Source organism: Squalius cephalus (assembly GCF_949319135.1).
Source record: "Squalius cephalus genome assembly, chromosome: 4".
NCBI classification, from domain to species: domain Eukaryota; kingdom Metazoa; phylum Chordata; class Actinopteri; order Cypriniformes; family Leuciscidae; genus Squalius; species Squalius cephalus.
Window position 1 is genome coordinate 51,846,938 of NC_137125.1, and position 22,385 is coordinate 51,869,322.

Sequence of the window (22,385 nt, forward strand, 5' to 3'; positions counted from 1 at the left end):
TATTATTATTATTATCAATTTGTGCGCTTATATCGCACAATTATTATTTTTCTCAGAATTGCGAGTTTATATTTCGCGATTTGGACTTCAGTTTATAGTTCTGGAAAAAAAAAGTCAGAATTTCGGACTTTCATAACTAGTTTACAGTTCTGACATATAAACTCGCAATTCTGTTTTTTTTTCTTCCTCGCAATCCTGCCTTAAAAAGTCAAAATAGTGGGATAAAAAAAAGTCACATGCAAGTCAATTGTAAACATTTGTTAGGACTCTTATTTTGAAATTTTGTCTAAAAACTTCTGTTCTTGTCGTAAATGCAATCAAAAGAGCGCTACATACACAGTGTCTTTCTTCATTGTAGAGCATTTATATTGTGCTTAATGGCATTTCAATACAGTAATTTAGTTCATTTCATAACTGTACCCATTTCATAGAAGCCAATACGAATAAACACGTTCCTCTCTGTATACTATGTTTAAGAGGATGGCTGAATTTGGTCCAGATTCGGGGGGACGGGTAAAGGTAGGTAAAGCTATCATAAGGCTAATGCTGATGCCATTGGTGTTCATTTACAATAACAGGTGATTTATGCATTTACCATAATGACTTTATTCTCAGGGAGTCACTATCGTGAAACCCATCGTGTTTGGAAACGTTGCACGATATTTTGGCAAGAAAAGAGAAGACGATGGTCACACTCATCAGTGGACAGTTTATGTGAAGCCTTACAGAAATGAGGTTGACACTTATATATATATATATTTAGGCATTTTAAATGCTGTATATAAATGGTAAACTTAACTAACAAGGTGTTATTTTTCTTCCCCCCTTGATATTCCCCCAGGATATGTCTGCTTATGTAAAAAAAATACAGTTCAAACTGCACGAAAGTTATGGGAATCCTTTAAGAGGTGTGCTATTCAGTTGATCTTACTGCATTATAGTACAATATCAATATCACATTTCATGGCTTAATTAACACACATAGCTGATCAAATACTCTTCACTTTATTTCAGTGGTTACGAAGCCTCCGTATGAGATTACAGAGACTGGATGGGGAGAGTTTGAGATCATCATAAAGATCTTCTTCATCGATCCAAATGAGAGACCGGTAAATGGCATTATATGACTTTTTCCCTCTGTGTCTTGAGGATGGGAATAAAATGTAATTAATTAAAAAATATATATATATATTTTAAGCTGTATTTATTTTAATCAACTTTTATTTACTTATTTTAATAAATCATATATATATATATTAGGGCTGTCAAAAGATTAATCGCGATTAATCGCATCCAAAATAAAAGTTTGTTTTTAATAATATATGTGTGTGTACTGTGTATAATAAAATTTGTATATATAAATACACACACATGCATGTATATATTTAAGAAAAATGTGTTATTTATATATATATATAAAAAATTATATTTATATATAATATAAACTATATAAATATATATACAGTATATGTATGCAAATATTTCTTAAATATATACATGCATGTGTGTGTATATATACAAAATAATTATACACAGTACACACACATATATTATTAAAAACAAACTTTTATTTTGGATGCGATTAATCGCGATTAATCTTTTGACAGCCCTAATATATATATATATATATATATATATATATATATATATATATATATATATATATATATATTTTAATCAAACTATTTACTTTTTAATTCATTAATCTTATTTTTATTTATTTATTTAAGAAAATTGGTTACACTTTATTTTAAGGTGTCCTTGTTACAGTGTAATTATACAATTAAGTACCAAGTAATAGTAATTAACTATGTACGTACTATATAATTTAAGTTAAGGGTTAGTTGCATGTAACTATGCATGATTACTATAGTAACTACAAGTAAAATACACTGTAAAATAAAGTGTTACCAAAAGATTTTATTTAAACATTTCTACTGACCCCCTTCATTACTGTACCTTCGTATTAAATGAATAGAAAAAGCAAAGGTTTGATGTTGTGGTGTTTTTTCTTCAGGTCACCCTGTATCATCTACTGAAGCTGTTCCAGTCAGACTCCAGCGCCATGCCAAAGAAGACTGTTGTGTCCGAGTTCTACGACGAGATGGTGCGGATTTGATCAGAACAGCACAACATGACATTATAGTATTAATACAATCATAAAGCCTGAAACCTGTGTTTTTGCAGATATTTCAAGACCCAACAGCCATGATGCAGCAACTTCTGAACACCACCAGACAGCTGACGTTAGGTGCTTACAAACACGAGACCGAGTGTGAGTGCTCTACTTACCTTTACTGCTCCTTCTGAACCGCCCTGTGAATGTGCTAAAATAATAAAACCAGGAACATACTGTAAATTAGACTGTTCTAATCACGTGAACTAAACATTCAGTGTCCCGTGTTGCAGTTGCAGAGCTGGAAATACGAACACGAGAAAAAGTGGAAGCGGCAAAGAAGAAGACCAGCCTGGAGATCGCAGAGCTGAAGGAGCGACTGAAAGCCTCCAGAGAAAACATCAACTTCCTGAAGGGAGAGATACGCAGACTGGAGGAGGAGGACCAGATGAAAGATCACTGAGGACGTTACGCTCACCAGCCTTCAGCGCTGTGGGATTTGTTAGGCTTTTGTGGGACTGATCAATTTCGTTTTCTGGTTCAGAGTTTGACAGTATATTTAGTAGTGAACAACTGTTGTTCAACTTTCTTGTCCAGCTCTTTTTTGTATGAATTGAATAAAACTTTGTTTTTTTATGAGTCGGGCTTACCATCCAGTTTTGAGTATGATATAACAATACATTGTCAATTATATTTTAATAGTGCTTTTTTTAAAAATGCACTTTGTTTCAAGCAGCTTTACAGAACATCATCACTCAAAGCCCACAATGAACAAGACCAAGGTGACTGTGGCAAGGGAAAAAACCTCCATGGCTGCGTCTAAAAGCAAATTGTCTGCATCTGAAATTGCATACTTCTCTACTATATAGAACCGGGATGGGCAACTTTGGTCCTGGAGGGCCACTGTCCTACAGAGTTTAGCTCCAGCCCTAATCAAACACACCTGAACAAGCTAATCAAGGTCCTCAGGATTACTAGAAAGTTACAGGCAGGTGATTTTTTTAGGGTTGGAGCTAAACTCTGTAGGACAGTGGCCCTCCAGGACCGAAGTTGCCCATCCCTGATATAGAAGGTGAAAAAGAGTGTGACAAAAGAAGTATGTCTGAATTCACAGTACTCATAAAAGAGTAGGCAAAAAGTAAAGTACCCGGATGACCTACTACTTCCGCAGAGATTATGAAGTGCGCATATGATGGACACTTTACTATCCTATGAGTAGGGAATCTATATAGTAGGGAAGTGTGTGTTTTTGGGTGCAGCCCATGGGATGTTTAAAAGAGGAAAAAAAATGCTGTTTTAAGATTTTAAAATGCTAGTGCTTCCACTAGAGGCTGCTAAAGCACAACCATACAGCAATTGCCAACCACTTTTTATAGTATTCAGAGATTGTATTAATGATATTTAAAGGGAAAATAGACTTATACTATTTTACACATAATATAACAATGATCTTATATTAAAAAGCAAAGATGCATGTTTTTCAAGTTTTATTTGTGATGCAGAAACAGCCTATATAAACTATTTCAGGCTACCTTTACAAAGATAAAACTATTTATTTGGCTGTAATGTTTTGAAAGGGTTGTCTAGGAATCCTCTTCCTAGCTCTTAAGTTTTTTCTGTATTTTCAGAAATGAGTGCCTCACATATACACACACACGACCCGGATGCAGTAGTAATGGAGCATCTCTCTCTCTCTCTGGCCTCTCTCTCTTTCTCTCTTTCTCTCTCTCTCTCTCTCTCGCTCTCTCTCTCTCTCTGGCCTGATGAGAGTGAGAGAGCGGAGCTGCGCGAGCTCACAGTGAGTCTGCGCGAGCGCCTTCACTTTCTGCTGCTGCTCAACGAAAATATCGCATTTATTTACATAGAGTTCACAGTGAAAACGGTTAGACTTCAAAATCAGTATCGGAATAACATTTTCAAGCGTTTTCCTTTTGTTTCCCAGCCGTATCGGGACTACAGGACATGGATAGATGGAAAAGTTTCGCTGTTTTTTGGTGTCTGTGAGGGAGTTTGATTCGGGCGATGAGTCCCGTGAAGAGATTTTACACATTTGACTGGAAAACACTCATTTACTACGCTTATCTACACAATTAACCACTTATTAATATCATCATTGGAGATATGACTATAGTAAGTACACATTTACCCTATTTTTTCTTAAATCAAATCTGTTCTGCTGTGATTAGTTGTTAGCTGGCTACGTAATTAGCATAGTAGCTTCACAAACTATTATATAATGTAAACCAGCCAAGACTTTGGGTTTTATGACATATTTTCTCCTGGTGGTTTGTTATTTTGGTGCAGAAAAAATGAGTTTAAAACTTGTTTGACCTCTGTTGTAATAAAGTATGGCATCGGTGTGTTCAAACATTTTTGATGTGAGAGTGTGTGTGTGTGCAGTAAAACTGGAGTTTATCAAAACATTCAGATAAAAGCTTACAAATGTGATGTGCTTGGTTCAAATATACACAATAAACATGAATTCGCTAGTAAAAGTTAAACTGGTGTGTGTATTTATCCTGATAAGTGATGATTGTGTTTATAGAAAATAAAACGCACAAAACAACTCATTGTACCTTACAAATGCATTTTAAGTGCATTTGATGGTGATTTCATGGCGAATAGTTTCAGGTCTGGTGGTTTGGGTTACCATCATACCTCACTTACTTGTTTTATTTATAATTAATTATATTAAAGTTACATTCTGTAGGTTTTCAGATTTTTAAATGAACCTATATAAACACATAATTCACTAGTTTGACTTTCAGAGGGTAATCAAGGGTATGCACTGCTTATATATATATATATATATATATATATATATATATATGGACTACCTCCATTCACACTTACTTGTATTTCCATGCTTTATCACATTTTAACTCAAGCTATGCACAATTTCTGTTGTTTTTCTGTGTAGTGTAATGTAAACAACACATTGAATAGGCTACTTCTGTATACTGTTACTGTTAGTATACTGATCACCTTGACCGTATATGCTAAAAGACATACAGCTTGTATCTTAACTAACATGATGTGATTCATAACGCTCCATCAGCGGCATTGATCCTCAGAGCTCCTCAAGGGTCGTGTGTTTCCAAGAACCGCGCTTGCAGTCTGGCAATGTGTTGTTTCTGGGAAAGCAGCGGTCAGCAGTGATGCAGCAATTATGTCCTTCACTTTTCCTATGTGATGAAATTCAGCAGCAGGACCCTATTGCACCACAAATCACCCAGGTTGACATGCACATGTCTGGTGGGTTATTTAAAGATAGATTTGGTCCATGCAAATGTAGGAGTAGGTATTGGTTTGCTTCATAGTTAATAACTCAAGATGTTCTCCTCCAAATCACCGGCCTGGTGATGGCATGAGCTGAATGGAGGACATATTAGTCCCTTTTCTAATGGGTGTGGTGTGTTCTAGGTCACCACACCTGGAGTCATGATTGCGCTTAAGTGAAGAACCTTTGGGTGTAACGACCAAGAACATCTCCACCCATAGGATAAAGCTTTGGCAGAATAGATATCAAAAAGCAGGACAGTGTAAAGACGTCTCATACACACGCTCCCTCAAATCTGTGTGTGTGCTAATGATGACTGTGTTTCTCCTGTTTGCCCAGTGACTCAGCAGCACTGCCTTTATGGTTTCCCGTTATTGCATTTGACGTTTTCTCTGACGCACTTTTGCGTCATGTACTCTTAGCAGCGAAAGGATGCTTTAAACGCATTAACTTAGTATTGACATTGGGTTAGGTGTCCATTCTCATAAGCAAGTCGTTTTAAAGCACTACACTATAATGTTCACAAATCTCAGTGAAATTCAGCATTTAGTGTTGTGGCTCTCTTGGCATGTCTTATCATCTACCAATTGTTTTCATGCTCGGTTTATGGCAGAAAGATTTTTCTTCTTCTCCGTAATGAAGAATAAATGTTGATTTTGAGGCTGTGTTGAATTGCAGATAATGGAGCAAAAGTTCTGAAGGTCGTCCAGTTCTTTTCAGTGGCTCAGTGAAATAGCTTTGCTGCTCTTATGAAAACACTTGGAGCAGCTCGGCAGTTTTCTTTCATTCTTCTATCAAAATAACCATGTTAGAAGAATTGAGCTGAATCATCATCACAATCGTTCAATGACGCAATAGATAACCAGAACTATTCAGTGTTTAGCCTTCAGTTTGACTAAAGCTTTTGCGGAGGTGTAAAGTCCAGGGGTCAGAAAGTAAAAGTCCTGCCATATGTTTATTCCACCCATGAACTCGGCCAGCTGATTTCACTAATTAGTTATATCTCCTCCTGGCTGAAAAACTGCTAATTAGCAAATCCTGGTGATTGGAACAAAATACTGAGGACTTTTACTTTCTGAACCTGGACTTCACATCTCTGAGTTTTTGTTTAGAGGAGCATAAACAGCTGAGCTCCTTTTAAAAGTTTTTACTTGACACTAACAATTTGTTAATGCATTAATTAGAATAACAACATACTAACTTGTCTACAAATGCTTTATCTCAGACAACATTTACAGTCCCTATAAAGGGACTTTATTTCTTCTGTGGAAAACAAAATAATATTTTATTTTTTGTCTGTACAAGGAAACTCAATGTGTTGTTTGGACCCCGATGTTCTTCAGCATTCAATATACCCAACGTTCAGATCAACTTTATGTACTATAAAGCACTTTATACAAGATTGTTTCAAAGCAGCTTCACAGTAATAAACAGTACAATAACAGAATCAGTAATGCAAAATTCATCAAATATGAGAGATTCTGCTGTAAAACAGCTCTAAAAAAAGACAATAGTGTCAACATTCAGCTCTAGTCAGTTCAGTGTTGATTCAGTTCAGGTCAAGAACAGTGTCATGTTGTAAAAATGTGTCAATTGTGAATTATTATTATTTATTTTTTTGATTCAGCTATGAAGCAGATCTACAGAAAACAAGTGTTGACGTTTTCTGCAGAAAAAAAAAAAGTCATACCATTTTGGAGAGTAAATAATTTTTTTGGTATGTGTGAGACCACAGAGTGTGAGTTTTAAAGCCTCCGATATACTTCAAGCGTAATTGAAGAATGAACTGAACAAAATCTGGTCAAAACGGAGTTTGAAACTTCTTGCCAAAGCGAACTTTCCAGAAAAGTTTGCTCTGGCTGGTAAACAACTACCATTGGTCCGTGGTGATCACGTAATAGGAAGTCGTGGCTCTGAGGCTCCGCCTTCATTGACGTGGAAATCTTCAGTTCAATTCTTCTGTTCAGTCCGTCGAGGTCAGACGACCGCGAGTAAAAACATGAATACACTGACTTGAGAGCTGCTTTATAGTCGAAACTGAAGTTGTAATTTCAATTGAAAGAGACACTGACACTGGTTTTTAATGTTTGATACTGTAAAGTAGTAAACAATCTATTGTCTAAAATGTTAGGCCTATATAAATAAACGTGAAGTGACTTTACTGGAGTGCCGAATTGCAGAGCTCGTGCAAACATCCACATCGCTGTGATCAGACACTCTCTTAACTAGTTTTCTCACCACTGTCAATTTTCTTGTATTATTTTGTTATTGAAAGGAAAGCGCGCAGTACATATTAACATATTCATCCAAATGACGCTCTCTACGTCGGGATGTTCTTTAACAGTATACCTCTGCTCACATATGTTGAACATATGTTTTTAGCTCAAAATACCCCACAGATATTTTTATATAGCATGTTAAAATTGTCACTTTTTGAGGGTGAGCAAAAACGCACCGTTTTGTGTCTGTCCCTTTAAATGCAAATGAGCTGCTGCTCCCGGCACAGGGGGCGGAGCTTCAACAGCTTGCACTCACACAGACATGCACTGAAAATTTCAAAAACTTTCAGCCTTTTATGTTCAAACCGGATTCAGACAATGATGGAGAGACTCAAGAAGAAGTGACAACATGTAGAACGCAACAGAATGTTTATTTGATGAATTTATGTAGTTATCTTCTAGTCATTGATTAGCATATTCTGTCTTGATAATCTATAAATCGTGTTCCGGGGGCGGGGTTTATGTAAATTCTAGGGTTGGTGATGTCACTAACCCAGGGAGGAATGTTGTGTAGTCCCTACCAGCCGTTTGTTGTAGTCCTTAAAAAGCAATTTCTTTAAAAGCAAATATCTCCCTTTGCTTTGAACTTTGAGTGTTGTAACTTTGCAGATGTTGTTTATGCTCAAACAGCAACATTACACACTAACTAAAGTTAGAAAAGTGAAATCATAATCAACCACCCCTTTAAGACTTGCCTGACTCTTGAGGCTTTACTGTCCTCATGCGGGTCAGCGGACGGCCTCTGTGTCCTCAGTGACTGAACTGACCTGTGCTTGATTTCTGTATTTCAGTATTCAGATGGACTTTCTTTATCTTTCTCTCACTCCCTCCCCCTTCTCTTGTCCTCTCTTGAGAAGGATCATGCAGCGAGGTCGGCCGCTCTCTTTCTGATCTTGCGCCTCCCACACGAGCTTAAGCTTGTTTGCTATGTGAAGAGCTAATAGCCACTATTTCATAGTTTCACTGGAGGCTCCTCGTTTTCATCATAGCCCTTTATTGGAGACCTGAGTTCGATTTATTTACTCCATTTACAGGATGAATCTCGCAAAAGCTTTCAAGATCATGCCTAGTTTGGCCTGTCACAATTATCAATTAATCGTCTGATTATCCATTCTAATCGCAATTATTTGTGATATGTGCAGTTTAAAGTTTAATCATGTTTTGCCAGTTACAGTACGTTATATTATAAAAAAGTCATACAAATATTATGAATTTTCACAGCCCTAAAGTAAATCATATGGGCCTATTTTGATTATAACTTTTGTCATATTATAAACTATTCCAAGTTAAAAAACAACAACATAAGCTTACACTGTAAGTGATATGAACAATTAAATCGCAATTATTTATAACCATGACATGCCCGGGTCATATTTCAATAATTTTCTAAATTTTATTTAGCATATTTCTTTGCATTGTGACATTAATTTAATTTGAGTATTCTCATATTAATATTAAAAATCATTTGTGAATCGCAGTAAAAAAAATTAACCAATTAAAAATTGGTCATTTCTTCAATCATGCAGAATCTAAGTTCTAATTTATTATATGAATTTAGGGTGAATTAATAAAGTACTGGCCTTAAAATAGGTTTCTTTTTATGCACAATATTTTTATTTTTTATTATTTGGGGTGAATTGTGACCTGAAAATGTTTTTTGTGTGAGATTAATCTTACAATTAAGGAGAGAGGAAGTGTTAAACAAGTTTAAAATAAAAAATACACAGTAAAGCATACACATGCTGCATGCACCAATTTTAATACTCGGATATTGCAAGACAAATATATCATTTCTGCCTTGTTGTAGTACATTTTTCTTTCAAACCAGAGTTGGTATGAGTTAAAAAATAATCTCCTATTTTACCTCCCCCGCTCTGACACGGTGTCTCTCGTCCTCTGTGTTTCTGGTGGGAGGTAAAGTAAACTCTGGCGCTCGTTTGAAGTGTGCGAGTCGCTCAGCGTTCACCAGCTGGCCATACTGGGAGCGCTGGGTTACCAGGGTGACATAGCCATACGAGGAAGAACTCACTCACTCTCTCGCTCGTATGCCAGGAGAGCACAGTATCGCTGGAGAGCTCTCTACCTCCCACCCGTCCCACACACTCATTGCAGCTGCTCTTAAACATATGGCTGATCATACTTACAGCATAACTTTAGCTCTGTAATTAGCCTGTTTAGTGAATACTCATTAAAGCTTGTCAGTTCTGCATCACTGTTCATAATGCAAATAGTCCTCTAGAGGACTGCGACCTCAGGGAACCCAAAAATCAATCATGCTATTGCTTACTAGGGAATTGCGACATCTGTATCACGTCTCAGGATAGAAATGTCCAGTCTCCTTCTAAAGTCTAAAATGTTGAGTCTTGTTTTTAGTGGATCAGATTTAGCATTTTCAGTGTTGTTTGGGGTTGTATTTTCTTTTTATGTTGCATACATTTTGTTGATGCTTTTTTAGGGGATGAAGGCACGTCATCCCGTATGTCCATGATCCGTCTAACTGAATGACTTCTACCAAGTGAGAGCTGAATTTACACCAAAATAGAGAAGGTTTTGATCAGACACAAACTATTTTTAACATGATTTTTGTTTTTTCTTTAAAAAAATCAAGTATAATCAAGTAAACCTGTTTGCTTCAGTCCAGTAAATGTTCATCTTGAAATAATACTGACAATATAAAAGTCAATCTAACTCTATAAAAGATGTTTTTGCAATTACGTCGTTTCACTTGATAAAGTATAAAGTATCAATTATGTTGAATGCAACAGGTTTTGATCATTTAGAGGCCTTCTAAATTTGCACATCAAATATAATACAGTAGGCTTGTGTGGTTAAAGGCTGGTATTTATTTTGCTATTCTCAACGAACAATTGAATTTTTGCTAAAACCCATGGATTTCCTCCTCTTTTCTAAAAGCCTATCATGAGTCTCTGATCAATGGATCTGATTTATCCTCCTGTTTTTGGATTGAGAGCTAAAGCTCTTTTCTCCCCCGTCAGCATCATCTGATGCCTGTCTGGACGGTTTTGCTGTCAGAGCCATTAAAGTTGTAATAAATCTTTGTCCTAATGAGTGGGTGTGCCCGTGGCGCTTATTCATTGCCAGTTGGAGACGAGCTGTCTGTCATATCAATAGCCCTCCCCTGGGAATAGACGCTTTAAAGCAACCATGCATTTCTGTATCCTATTTTTCCAAACCAGAAAGCCCAAGAAACCCAACGTTAAATGGTGTTTACATTCCAGCGTGAAGGGAAGGAGTGTATCTTTATTTCAGAGTTGGGACTCTGGAGAATGTAGCTTTGTGTAAGGAGTTACTGGAGGGTCGCTGCATCGAGATTCGAGGCGTGTTTTTTTCCCAGGCTTGGAATGCCGTGTTCAAAGGTGTGGGGTTAGTTCATGCTAATCCCCCACTCATGACTTTCCACCATCATTCTCACAGTGCATGTACAGTGCACATCCCTGTACCATGCTAATGCATTCCTGTAGCAACTGTACAGTGTGGCGCTAGAAACACCAAACGTTTCACAGGTTCGATTTCCAGGGAATGCATGACCTGATCAAATGTATACTTTGAATGCAATGCAAGTTGCTTTGGATTAAAGCATCTGCCAAATGCATGAATGTAAATGTAATTCAGACCCAGAGCGTTTAAATTAGGCTTGCACAATTTGGAGAATATTTTAAGATGCATTTTTGATTCCAGATTAGTTGTGGTTGGTTGTAGTGCTGCAGTTAACTAAAACTACAACTAATACAAACATTTCTGAATAATGCCAAAATAAAATATAAATATTAGTTGAAAAACTTGCCTTGGCAAAAAAGCTTAAATGAGTTTAAGTTAAAGCACTACAATTATTAACTGGAAATAAAGCTTAAACTGACATAAAAAAACAAATATTGGGGGAAAAAACAAATAAAATGACAGGCACAACAAAATTACTACAAATTAAACAAATTAACATGACAACTAAAGATATAAGAAAGCTAGCTCAAAATATTAATGAAACTAAAATACTATGATAAACATATAAAAATAAATATATTAATGTAATAATTCACTTTTAAATAAAAATTGAGTATTTAAGAAAATTATCATTTTATTATACAGTATTTTACTGTAAAATTTCAATACTAATGTATCATCTTTTTATCATTTGCTAATATACTAATACTAATAATTTCTTCATATTCAAAATGTTGAACCGTTGAGATTTTGTTTTGGAGATGAAACGCCCTTTAATATTTTCTGTTGTTGCAACAGCCGGTTAAAAGTTAGAAAAAGTTTGTGTGAAAGCAACATTTAATGCGAACATTTATTGCATATACTAATTTAATAAAATCGCAGCCTTGGCCTTTTACCTTTTTTTTTTTCTTGCAGTTTAAATGGTATCAACATGCTAAAAAAAACATTTAGCATCTATAGCAACACCCTGGCAACCATTCACTTAGCAAAAGACCTATTGAATAGCAAGTTTTACATGCGGTACAAGCACTTAAAACCGATAGAAAACATCTTTTCTCAGCAGTATAGCTGTTTATAGCCTCAAATGTTTCTTCTGAATGCCCTTTTATTTATTCAGCAGATATAAATAGATGCAGTTACGCTGGAATTTGCGAAGCTGTCTGTGTCATGGCATGGCAAACGATATAATGCTGTATTGTGGTGCTACAGTTCAGTTACCTGTCAGGGTTGTACGTTTCAATTTAGGTGATAGACCGCAAGTAACAAGCAAATTGGCAAGATGTTGAACCAAATTGCATGTGATGGCTTCAAATGGCTGTTAATACGAGCTCTAAAGTGCTTGTTAAGAGCGTCTCCTGACTCATTCTTTCCAGCGCGCTGTTTATACTATTAGAATTCTTTACGAATGCAGAATAACACTTCAGTGCTCCAGTGACCCCACACCGTTCCCAGAATGCAAATCCAGTGAGTCACAGATTGGCCGCCGTATGACAAGCCTCTGCAGCACCAGCAGAGGAGGAGTGGGTGAGCCGAAGATGAAGAGAGAGAGATAGAAAGGCATTTTTGTGTATGAAAAAATCTACCTCTGTATCCACACCCTGTGCCCCGTGGAATGCGAACATTGTGCGGGGGAGAGACACAGTGGCTTCAGTCATCGCATGGTTTGTAACACACACACACATACAGCCCACGAGTGTGTGTGCGTGTTTGAGGGCGATGAAGTCAGAGGAGTGCAATCTTTACCCGCAGCGGTTCCCCTGTGTTTTCAGTGAAAGTGTTTGACTTGTCGTCCATCTTTCCCTGGAGGTCTCAGTATGTAGTCTGCGTGCCTCATGACCCCTCGCCTCTCACACTAAACTTGTCTGTTTTTCTTGCTCTCTCTTACAAATACTAATAATTAGGCCTGCATTTGGGGGGGGGAAATCTAATTGCGATTTTTAAAATGTAATTTAAAAAGAAAAGGAAAAAAAACCCTGTTTGTTTGTAGAGCGAGCTGCACAATTTCACAAAAAAAATTGTTATATATGAATATTACTATAATATATAATTATTATCATTATTATTACAAAGTAAAATTATTCATAAAAATACAAAATAAATATGAATATCATTTCACTGTAAAAAAAATTAAGAATGTAAAATTGTAATATTTAATTTAATAAACTGTAAAATTACAATATTAATATATTATTTTTTACTAATATACTAATACTAATTATTATTATTATTACATAAAAAACATTTAAAAAATAAGAAATATTAATATTGTAATATTTGTGAAATGTCAATATGAATATAAAATATTATAATAATTAGTCAAAGATGGAGAGAGATATTATTAAAAATTGTAGTAGTAATAATAATAATATTTATTATAATGATTACTAAATAAAATATTAACTGTATTGTAAAATAAAAAATAATGATACAACTGTAAAACTACAACAATACAAGTTTTGGCTTTCTTAATTTCTTCCTTTTCAAACATGAAATCATTGAGCTTTTGTTTTGGTGGAAAACCACACGGATCCCTTAAAGCTTCTGTCTTGTTGACAACAGCCGGTTTATAAGCGTTTCTCATTACAAGTTGGTTAATGGTTGTCGCATGTTTCGTTCCCAAATGCGTGTAATAAGCGACTCAAACTCAGAACAGACGCAGAGACGAGTGGAGCAACATTTACTGAGAACTGAGAAAATAAATTCACCAGATCATGAGCCGCTCGCGTGTAAAAGAAAAGTGCCGCGCTTCACTCTGAAACACACAGCGCATATATTTATTTAATTAAATCACAGCCTTTGTTTTTGGTTTTATTTCAATTACAAATAATTGATTCAGGCTTTTAGCATATGATGAAAGTATGACTTTATAGATAAGCATTCTTACTGAAACCAAATGGTTTATGATTTGACATTCAATTTATTGGTTCATGAAAATGTGCTTAATATGTTTGACATAACACCATACTAAGACATTTCTCGCATCACACCATATGAAATCATGCTTTAGTTGAGCTATGAGCTTAAATTGAATGCAATGGGAGAGAAAATAAATGATCAACTCAACGTTCTCCAGCTTTCTTTTGCATGATCCTCGTTGGTTGCACGCAGCAACAAACAAACATCTGCAAACAACCAATTTGATCAAATACGCACCAGTCTTAGTCTTATGAGATTCGTCCAGGTACAGCCGCGATAATGACCTCTTCAAGCTGAGATTGGCGCTGTAATATGACTCGGCGTGAGGCTGACTCATGCTCGTGGTTTAGTAGGGTATTGCAGGCTAGTCATCATTATGTGGGGTGATAATTGCCCAAACATGCAGTAGGAATGAGTGAATCTCGACGTGCCACTGCTAATCTGTCTCGTACGGAGAGCCAGAGATGCTGTGCGCTCTGGTGAGTGTGTCGTAGGCGTTTGGACTTGAAATTTGCAGTGAAATTGCAGTGGGTGTCACGATGATCCTTAATGCTCATTCTAATGTTGTGCAAGTTGTGCAAACATGCCTTATCACTAAATGTTTCGAGTCTTTTGATTTGAACCCACAAGCGAGTGAGATTTGACACTGTGAGCGTTTGCATTAGTTGTTTTGCTTGATGGATGTTAAACTGATGGAATGCGAGCAGCTGTGGTCACATGACCTCCACATGTACCTGGGCAGGTGGGACACATTCGGGCTGGTGCCAGGTTTTGCCGGTGAAATTCCCTCCACGCTACGCCCTACATACTTCACTCATTAAATATAGAAAAAAAACTGAGCGCTGCAGTGCTGACTGTTAATTTTGCATAAAGGAGGTGTGACGTATAACAAGGTGTGCAGACTCTGAAGATTGACTTCTGTAGCCTGAGCGAGTCAGAGTGTGTTTTTAGTGTGTGTGTGTGGCGTACTAAAACCATTTTAGCATGTATGATGAGTGATAATGTGAGGGGAAAGAGCGGTTTGTTTCCTGCAGGAAGATGAACTGTAAACTAGAGCAGAGCTTTACTGGAGCTCATGAATTATTCACGCTTCAGCCTCATGAGTGGCGATAATGAACTGAGCTTTAGGTCATGCTGCAAATTCTTATTTAAAATCATCTGTTGCCTTTTTTTTGTTAAAGGTTGAGCCACGACATTAACTTTTCTATGAATGCTTGTAGTTTTGGGTGCAGTTTTTCATCATTGATGGTGTTGTCCGCTTTTTGACGGATTGCTTTTGCTTCTCTTTTGGAAGTTGGATTTAAATAAAGCATCTGCTAAATGTGTAAAGTTGTCAGGTTTTTACACCTGGTGTTAAGAAATGTTTTCGTCAATCCGATCACAAGTGGACGAAACTAAATACAGGTGTAAACAGGATCTTAAACGTTTTGAGCTTGTCCACTTTCGACCACTTTCAGACGTAAACATATTCGACCGGATTGCTTTCATATGTATGTTCGAACAGCAGCAAAAGACCAGCGTCTACTCTCCGCCTACTGACCTAATGCCTAAACATTATGGGAAGCGCTGAAGACCCAAGTTTGGTTTGAAGATGAGAAACGCACCAAGCACAAACGTCTCATTCATAATTGCGTGAGCTTGTTTTGTAGATCGAAAGATCCGCCCATAGACCCTTCCCTCAAAGAAATCAGGACAGAAGAGGATGAAAGTGGACAAAAGAGATGGATTAAAACACCAGACTGTCTCCCTCGTCTACTTGTGATCCCATTGACCAAAGCGCATCTTAATACCAGGGCCTTTTTTAAAGATGCCGTTGCATTTAGTCCAGCAGTTTTTAAACGCAAAGACACGTCTTAGTAAAAGCCTCCCAAGAAATCCATCTGATGAACCCCTGAACCTGAAACTAGCCTAATTATACAGTTGAGACGGATGAGTTTCATCATCCATATATCACTCATTATGTAGCTGGAGTGCATGACCTCTTAATGACCCCTGAAACAGACTCAAATGATGTAAGTCGTAAGTGAGTGATTCCTTCAGAGTGAACACGGTGAATCTGACTGCAGTAGATGTGAAAGATATGAATAAAAGTGATGTTAATTCAGCCAGCGCACATACCTGTATTTACATCCTGTTTTCGGTTGAAGTCCATAGTAGTCGATTGTCGAGTTCACGCGCGTGATCATAGGTAACTTACTAACTGCGTGAACTCGACAATCGACTACTATGGACTTCGACCGAAAACAGGATGTAAATACAGGTATGTGCGCTGGCTGAATTAACATCATTTTTATTCATATCTTTCACATCTACTGCAGTCAGATTCACCCGTGTTCACTCCGAAGGAATCACTCACATTGGCTGTGCACTTGTAATGACACATCAAGGATGTTAAGAGGCTAAAAGCAGGTTTAAAACTTGCCCCATTGAAGTCAACAGGGTGCAAATTTTAAAAAGAGGATAACACGGTGTAGGCAACACCGATTTTTGTCGTTGTTCTCTGTACTGACAGCACTCCAAATGTACAAAAAAATGAGCTCAATGTTAAAATTGACCGGAGTTCTCCTTTAATGACCCCTGAAACAGACTCAAATGATGTAAGTCGCAATGTTATTGATCACAGAAAGAGAAATCGGGGCCAACAAAAGCAGCAAGATCAAGTGCACAACACAAAAAAAACATCCTTTTGCTTAAACCGATGAAAATGGCATTGAAATCAAACAGCTGTTATGATCTGGGAAGTATTTCTCGATGTTCATGTAAAAGAAGTGTGTGCATGAATTATAAATGTGTAGAGCGGCCGGGGGACTCGAGTCAGGATCCGGTCTTTGCTTACGCTTGTTTTAAATCCTCAACACTAGAAGAAAAAAAAATGGATTTGCTTTGAAACAATTGTCACTCAGGAATTGCTAGTTAATTTCACAATCACAAAGAAACGGCAAGCAAAACATTGAATTAAACGTAACATTTTGAAGTAGAAAGACTGAAATAGTATTTTCTTGTAAAATCTTTATTTACAACAAATTTAGTTTGTCCTGAACTTAGGATCTTATGTGTACATCTCTGATCTTTATATATACTCATCTCTGACGACTCAGTAGGGCTTAAAGGGTTAGTTCACCCAAAAATGAAAATTGTGTCAGTAATTACTCACCCTCATGTTGTTCCAACCCCGTAAGACCTTCGTTCATCTTCGGAACACAAATTAAAATATTTTTGATTAAATCTGAGAGTTGTCTCACTCCTCCATAGGCTTCTAAGGGACCGAAACTTGCTGGGTCTTTTCTAACTTTTCTGGGCCAGCAAGTTTCGGTCCCTTAGAAGCCTATGGAGGAGTGAGACAACTCTCAGATTTAATCAAAAATATCATAATTTGTGTTCCGAAGATGAACGAAAGTCTTACGGGGTTGGAGCAACATGAGGGTGAGTAATTACTGTCAGAATTTTCATTTTTGGGTGAACTAACCCTTTAACTATGCCAGAGACGGCATACAGTATATGCATGATAACAAAATGTGTTCTTAAGTTTGTTTTGTGTGTTTTTGCCTCCACAGGAAGCGGATCTCTGTCCCTCACACACGCGTACACATGCTGGAAGTGCGATGTTGAGCTGTGAAGCAGAACTGTTGAAGGCTGGATGTAGGTGAGCACTGGAGCGCTCTCTGCTGGACGATCACAGTTAACACACATCTACAGAAATGGGACAGATAGATCCTCTACTAATAAACAACAGCATAGCAAACACAACATGTGTGATGTTTCTCAAATGTTTCTCTCCGCACATCTTTTCTTTTGCGCAGGGGGCCAATGGTGTGTTAAAGGCGCCATGGGGAGCTGTTGTAGCTGTCCCGATAAAGAGATCATCCCTGACAACCATCACAACAAATTCAAAGTGAGCAACGAAACGGTCTGAAGGTGTCTGTCTGTCACACATGTACTGCGGTGAACCGATTCCATGCGTTACAGAGAGTAAAGTTCACATTTTTGTTAATATACCAAATCATTCAATGCTCTAATAAGAAAATAAATCAGCTCTTGTGTTCTCAGAGGATTCTTACTTTACCCAAGATGACTCTGTGTGTGTCTGTGGTGTTCAGATTCTTACTATGACATATACATTTACTACCAGGCAGAAGTTCGGACGCAGTTTAGACTCATCATGCTAAAATATGAAGTATGATGTGAAATAACAGTATAATATGGGAATCATGTTGTGACCCAAAAAAAACTAAAGTTGTTTTTTTATTTTAGTTATTTTAACACATGATTTAGAGTTTAGAAGTGTGCAGATGCTGAACGTGTATGTGTGTGTGTGTGTAGGTGATAAACGTGGATGATGATGGTAATGAGCTGGGCTCGGGCGTGATGGAGTTAACGGAGGAAGAGCTCATTCTGCACACGCGCAAACGAGACGCCGTTAAGTGGCCCTACCTCTGCCTGCGTCGATATGGCTACGACTCCAACCTCTTCTCCTTTGAGAGCGGCCGGCGCTGCCAAACCGGTCAAGGTGAGACTCACGAGCTAACTTAGTCTCTCTCCATCAGATCTGCTTTTACTGTATGACTGATATTTGTTGCTTTACTTGCGTCATTCACATTCATTCTTCCCTCCTCTTCAGGGATATTCGCGTTCAAGTGTGCACGGGCCGAGGAGATCTTTAACATGCTGCAGGACATCATGCACAACAACAGCATCAGTGTTGTGGAGGAACCAGTGCTGGAGCCTGAGCTTCCAATGACGCCACACACTCCTACCAGTAAGAACAGACACACTTCCAGCCCTCACACTCATACTGGACTCTCTTACTAACTCTTCAATCGCTCTCTCTACAGCTCCAGGTTACTCTGTCCCAACAGTGGCCAATGGAATCGGCCGTTACCCGTCATTTGGCGACGCGTCCTCGCGCCCTTCGAGTCGCCATCCTTCAGTGGGCAGCACTAGGTTACCATCAGTAGGGGAGGAATCAACACACCCACTGCTGCTCAATGATGAAACGGTACGCAGACGACAGGCTAACACTTTACATTAAGGTTTCATTTGTTGCCTAAGTATCAAATCAGCATATTAGGATGATTTCTGAAGGATCATGTGACACTGAAGACTGGAGTAATGGCTGATGAAAATTCAGCTTTGCATCACAGAAATAAATTATATTTTGATTATATATTAAAATAGAAAACCATTATTTTAAAGGACAAGTTCGGTATTTTACACTTAAAGTCCTGTTTACAGATCGTTTCTGATGAAATAGAACGTTTAAGATTAAAATTTGGACAAATGCTGCTGTCCCGAGAATTTTAGGTTTCTTTCGCTTTCCCCCCCCCCCCCCCCCCCCACCAGTAGACTGGGTGTATAGGTGCACTCGAACACTCCTTCCTAAAACGCATTAAACTTTCGTTTACAAAGACCTGAAACTCACAGAGTGGTCAGGGGTGTCCACTGATATGCTCACACAAAAATCGCTGCAAAAGATGCTTTCCAACAGGTTTTATCGTAGTTTTTGTCTCCTCCATTGACTTGTATTGGATGTGATGTGAGGTACGGTATTATTTCGCCGCTGGAAACTGAAGTGGGGTTGTTTTCTTCTTCTTCTTCGTGTTTTTTTTTTACGGCGGATCGCAAACTGAAATGCCAGTAGTTTGCTTGCAAAGGTGCATTATCGCCACCAACTGGGCTGGAGTGTCTATTATTCAAGCTCTCAACGGAAGAATGTTCGGGTGTGAGACGTTTGGAAAAATAGGTCCACAGTTTTACAACGAATGGTAAAACACCTGTTGGAAAGCATCTTTTGCAGCGATTTTTGTGTGAACATATCAGTGAACACCCCTGACCACTCGGTGAGTTTCACGTCTTTGTAAACGAAAGTTTAATGCGTATTAGGAAGGATTGTTCCAGTGCACCTATACACCCATTCTGGAGGTTTTGGGGAACGCGAAAGAAACCAAAAATTCTCAGGACAGCAGCATCTGTCCAAATTTCTATTCTAACAGTTCTATTTCATCAGAAACGATCTGTAAACAGGGCTTTAAGTGTAAAATACCGAACTTGTCCTTTAATGGTATATTTTACAATATTACTGTTTTTTTTCTGATTTTATTATCAAATAAATGCAGCTTGATGAGCATAAGAGACTTCTTTCAAAAACATTAAAAATAGTAATGTTTCCAAACTTTTGACTGGTACCGAATGTTTTGAATGAGGTTTTGTGCGTACAAGCACTCCTCGCATTTTTATAAGAAAATGTAACACTCTTAATTCATGTTTTTCTTCTGATGAATGTACTGTCTGTGCAGGTGCACACTTACGTCAACACGACGGGTCTACAAGAGGAACGGCGCTGTCGTAGCGGTGGCCACGCCCCTCTGGAGCTCCGGACGTCCAATCCCGAGAACGCACTCCCAACGCCGGCCAATGAGACTGAGCCGCACGTGGTTTTGGACTCAGAGGGTGTAAAGTTTGTTTTAGGCCCTACGCCTGTCCAGAGACAGATGCTGCTCAAGGAGAGCCCGCAAGATCTGAGCGAGCAGGACGCGGGAGTGGCCGGCTCTAGTACAGATAACGCCACTTCTCCTGCAAAGACAGTGAATGGCTGCACAGGCCTTGCGACAGACTGTGACACCGGTTACGATAGCGATGAGCGCAAAGAGACGCCCCACGAGCAGCAAAACGGCGTGGTCGGGTCCGGAGCGAGACGAAACAGACCTCCTGTGCCGCTTCCCGACGCCCACAACGCCAACAACTCAGCCCAACGGCGGACCGCGCTGCTCAACTACGAGAACCTGCCGGCGCTGCCGCCCGTGTGGGAGACACGCAAACCCAACAGCGAGGCGGAGGACGAGGACGATCTCAAGTCGCCCTCTCTGAACGGCTTCCATTCCCTCGATCCCCAGCACAACTACGTCAACACGGAGAACGTCACGGTGCCGCTCAGCGCGCACAAACTCCACTGCTCCAGCACTCAGCCCACCGTATTCAGCTTTGACCTCCGAAGGCTCGGGGTGGGCGACCCGCTCCGGCAGCTCAACTACATTGAGGTGGAAATGGACAAAGTGTCGGACTCCAGTGGACCTCACACCCCCAAAACACCCACCACACCCTTACCACCCACCCCCACGCGCCGGACTGAGCTGTACGCCGTCATCGACATCGAGCGCACGGCTGCCATGTCCAGCCTGCAGAAAGCACAGCCACGGGATGACGGCACATCCAGGAAGACTCGACACAACAGCACCGACCTGCCCATGTGACCCGACCAGCACTGATCCAGCAAACCAGTCGGTTTACTCGTCCCAGAATGCAGGAGTTTATCTCACGAAAACCTGTCAGGTCACATTTCACTGTGATATCTAAAGAAATAAATAATTAAATTCCACATTCACCCTATTTTCATATCAGCAAACCCGTCGGTTCAGGTCGTATTTTTATACAGCATATACATTTTAACTGGTGTATGGCAATAAAAAAAGAAGCTAATGTGGATCCTAAAAATCTAAATCATCACATTTAATCACATATACACTAATGTTCTTCTCATGCTCACCAAGGCTGCATTCGTTTGATCAAAGTGAAATAGTGAAATATTTTTACAATTTAAAATAACTTTGCTATGTGAGTATATTTTAAATTATGTATTCCTGTGATCTAAGCTGAATTGTTTCAGCATCATTCCTCCAGTCTTCAGTGTCACATGATCCTTCAGAAATCATTCTAATATGATGATTTGATGCTCAAGAAACATTCCACTAAAATATTAAGCAGCAAAAACTGTTGATGAAAAACTGAAGGATCATGTGACACTGAAGACTGCAGTAATGATGCTGAAAATTCAGGTTTGCATCACTTTAAAATATATTCAAATAAAAGTTGTAATAACATTTCAGAATATTATTACCCTTTTCTTAAAAAATGCTTTAAAGGTTTATCATGTTATAAAACTTTTTGTTTTTGCCAAAACCTGCATTAATTGAACTCTAAAGTTGTTTAAATCCTCATTTTTCAGTCATTTTAGGATTTAGGATTGTTATCAAAATTGAACTGCTGATCCCAATTATTATGGTTTTTTAGAAGAATTTAAAGAGTATTAAGTATTATTAGAGTTGATCTCCCCCTCCCCCTCCTCACAAACCCAGGTATGAATTTATGGATGACAATGTGCTTGAAAATGCAGAATATCTTCTTAAATGGTTTAAAAAAAAAAACATTCATTTTCGTTATGCAAATATAAGCATGTATTTCTTTAGATTCAGGATGAAATATGATCTATGTGTGACAGGTCTCGTGAGATTCACTCAGTTTAAGTATATGTACTATATAGTTTTGTACTTTGCAAGCGTAC

General features: G+C 38.3%; 2 protein-coding genes across 2 annotated transcripts; both read left to right on the forward strand.

Moving 5' to 3' along the window:
* The first annotated feature begins 298 nt into the window (after nt 1-298).
* yeats4 (YEATS domain containing 4) lies at nt 299-2,755 on the forward strand. Its single transcript, XM_079869519.1, has 7 exons — nt 299-519; nt 616-735; nt 842-908; nt 1,015-1,109; nt 2,018-2,107; nt 2,188-2,275; nt 2,410-2,755. Exons 1-7 carry the CDS (start codon nt 469-471, stop codon nt 2,577-2,579), a joined length of 681 nt encoding a protein of 226 aa, XP_079725645.1. The 5' UTR covers nt 299-468; the 3' UTR covers nt 2,580-2,755.
* Nucleotides 2,756-3,892: 1,137 nt separating this feature from the next.
* On the forward strand, nt 3,893-21,865 carry frs2a (fibroblast growth factor receptor substrate 2a). Its single transcript, XM_079869998.1, has 7 exons — nt 3,893-4,246; nt 17,605-17,693; nt 17,851-17,942; nt 18,371-18,557; nt 18,669-18,806; nt 18,883-19,046; nt 20,344-21,865. The coding sequence occupies exons 3-7, from the start codon at nt 17,877-17,879 to the stop codon at nt 21,295-21,297; spliced, it is 1,509 nt and encodes a 502-aa protein (XP_079726124.1). The 5' UTR covers nt 3,893-4,246; nt 17,605-17,693; nt 17,851-17,876; the 3' UTR covers nt 21,298-21,865.
* Nucleotides 21,866-22,385: the final 520 nt, after the last annotated feature.